General features: G+C 53.5%; 1 protein-coding gene across 1 annotated transcript; it reads left to right on the forward strand.

Annotated features, from left to right (window-relative positions):
* Window positions 1-1,470: 1,470 nt before the first annotated feature.
* LOC116944503 (trace amine-associated receptor 365-like) lies at window positions 1,471-2,478 on the forward strand. Its single transcript, XM_076068636.1, has one exon. It carries the CDS (start codon window positions 1,471-1,473, stop codon window positions 2,476-2,478), a length of 1,008 nt encoding a protein of 335 aa, XP_075924751.1.
* The last annotated feature ends 274 nt before the right edge of the window (window positions 2,479-2,752 follow it).

A 2,752-nucleotide genomic window follows, 5' to 3' on the forward strand; every position in this document is an offset into this window, starting at 1 on the left:
CCAAGGCGCCCGACGAAGAATGCACACATTTGTACAGCAGAATAGTGCGATGACATGAGTCGACGAGGATGGTGGCACATGACGAACATGATGATGTGTGGTGAGAGTGGCAGTGGGTGGTTCATGATGATGAGTGCGAGGGACGGGTAGGCAAGTTTGGAAGAGGGATGATGATGATGGTGTTAATGAATGGGAAGAGAGAGGGGGGGGGGAGTTGGGGTAAGTAATGGAAAATCAGTGTTTTAATGGAAGAACGATTCATGGAGAGTGATGTTGATTGACGTGTAGGGACAGTTTGTTCCAGCGTAAGAGGGCCAGAAGCGAGAAGGGAATTGTCATTGGGCACAGGCGGGAGGAGGAGGAACACCAAATAACTTCTCCAGTTCCTTAGATTATTTGACAATACTGTACTACTGGTTTCTTCCTAAGCGTGTTGTTTTTACATCGTCTATAAATATAAGACGTGTGACAGTCACTTATTCCTGGAAGGTGAGACGACGAATATCAAAGCGATAGGTTTTATGGCGAAGACGGATAACGAGATAGGACGATGCCGATGCCGCGCGGAGGTTGCGGTGACGCAAATGAGGTGGTAGTGGTGTTAATAATACAGCGAAGCGTTTTCGAAACGACGTCAGTCTAACTGCGCCAGCTCCCAGCATCAGCGAACAAGGCAGCCAACACCCACGCTGCTCAGAGAGGCAGTCCGTCACACGCTGGGCGACTCGCGCGACAGCGGGCGCGGCGTGCGTTAAGCGGGGAAAAAAAAGCGCGTTAAAGCGAAAACCATGTTTCGGCGCGCAGACACGGGGCCAATGGAACGTGCGGCAAAACCCATGGGTAACGGGGCACGGCAACGAGTGTGGCGAGTGAGCGAGTTTCTTGTGGTCCTCTCTGTCCGGCGGTCCTCCCCAGGAACCCGGGGAGCCGGAGTCAGGGAGGAGAAAGTTCGAGCACGAGTCAAAAAGCTGCATCCGACCTCCGTCGGACATCGCCATCGCTGCTTGCGACCCAAACGAGCACAGGACCACAGAGCATCGTCGTCTTTTAGAGAAGGCGCATCGGCGTCAACAGTGCGATCAGACTGTGTCGGCGACATCGTCATCGCAGTTGTCACCGGCGTTTTGTTGCGAAACGTTTTTTTAACGGTGTGTTGCGATTTTGAGAGGAAGTAATGTAACTACTGGTCATAATCCGAGCAGAGAGAAGGAGTGCCACCGACATAGAAGCAGATACGTCCTGGGTACGTTGCTTTATTTCATTGTTTCCCTTCAACGTGACTTTACCGAAAGAGCTAAGAATATCTACGGGCATTGCTTTGGTTAAAGTTTTACTCGCAAAGGCAGCTGGGAAAAAAAAAACAGGTACTGCCGCTTAATTCATTATATTAACCACTTATTAAGACTTACATTTCTCCAGTGGTGAGGTCAAAGGGTACCAAAGCTACTTGCAACCGGACCCCTCATAGTCATGGCGAACACAACCAAGACGTTGCAATGCATCGACTATCACGGCTACAACTGCAGTGGCCCGAGCCTGCCGGAGAAAAGCCAACCGATCATCCTCATCATCATCAGCTTCTTCATCGTGGTTACGATCCTCAGCAACCTGCTCATCATCAGCTCAGTCATCATCTTCCGGCAGCTGCAGACTCACACCAACATCCTCGCGATGTCCCTCGCCGTCTCCGACTTCAGCTTGGGGTCCATGGTGATGCCCCTGCGCATGATGGGCACCGTCTACAACTGCTGGTACTACGACTACAGCTTCTGCAACGTCTTATACTTCGTCGACTACACCCTCTGCACCTCGTCCATCTTCCACCTGAGCTGCATCGCCTACGACCGCTACGTGGCCATCTGCGACCCGTTGCGCTACGCGCAGCGCGTCACCAAACGCGCCATCGTTGCGATGTTGCTCATCTCGTGGCTGGGCGCGGCGCTCTTCACCTCGCCGAGCCTGCTGAGCTTCAGCCCCCAGCTCGCGCCCGGCGCCATCGAGAGGGAGGGCTGCCCCGACGACTGCCTCTTCAGCGTCGACGTCTCGCTGCACTTCTTCTACGGCGCCTGCCCCTACTTCATCACCATGCTCGTCATCATGGCCGTGTACGCGCGCATCTACCACGTGGCACGCAGGCAGGCGCGCCAGATCAAGGCAGCGACCACGAAGGTCCAAAGTCAGGGCCAGCAGAGGGTGAGCAGCATGCGACGTGAGCACAACGCCACGGTGACTCTGGGCAGCATCATCGCGGCCTTCTTCCTCTCGTGGCTGCCCTTCTACATCATCGTGCTCGTGTTCCCCTTCGTCAGCAACTTCGACGTCGAGTACGAGGTGGCCACGTGGATGGGCTACATCAGCTCGGCCGTCAACCCGCTCCTCTACGCCTCCTTCAACCGCCAGTTCCGCGGCGCCTTCCGCAAGATCCTGAGCCTTCGGATTTTCAGGGCGGGAGAGAGGAACTTCAGGTTGTCCGAATGAAGCGTGGGGTTTGCGTTTCTCGTTGCGGTGCACAATCCCTGAGTAACCATGGCCTCTGTGACGTCACTTCCTGTAGTTTTAGACTTCGCTCTGACATTGGTATGATACTGCACCGTTTGCAAGACTGCTTGTTCATCGTGTCTCTATCACCAGCGGTCTCCCGGTGAACGATATTAATTGGTATCACGAAAACCATCGTTAATAAATAAAACAAATCTCGTTAATCGAATATATGAAATACATGTTAAAGGCTTCATTTGTTCCAAGACGATCA

The sequence above is a fragment of the Petromyzon marinus genome, chromosome 21 (assembly GCF_048934315.1).
Source record: "Petromyzon marinus isolate PM22_M1 ecotype Great Lakes invasive population chromosome 21, UKy_Petmar_22M1.pri1.0, whole genome shotgun sequence".
Lineage (NCBI taxonomy): Eukaryota > Metazoa > Chordata > Hyperoartia > Petromyzontiformes > Petromyzontidae > Petromyzon > Petromyzon marinus.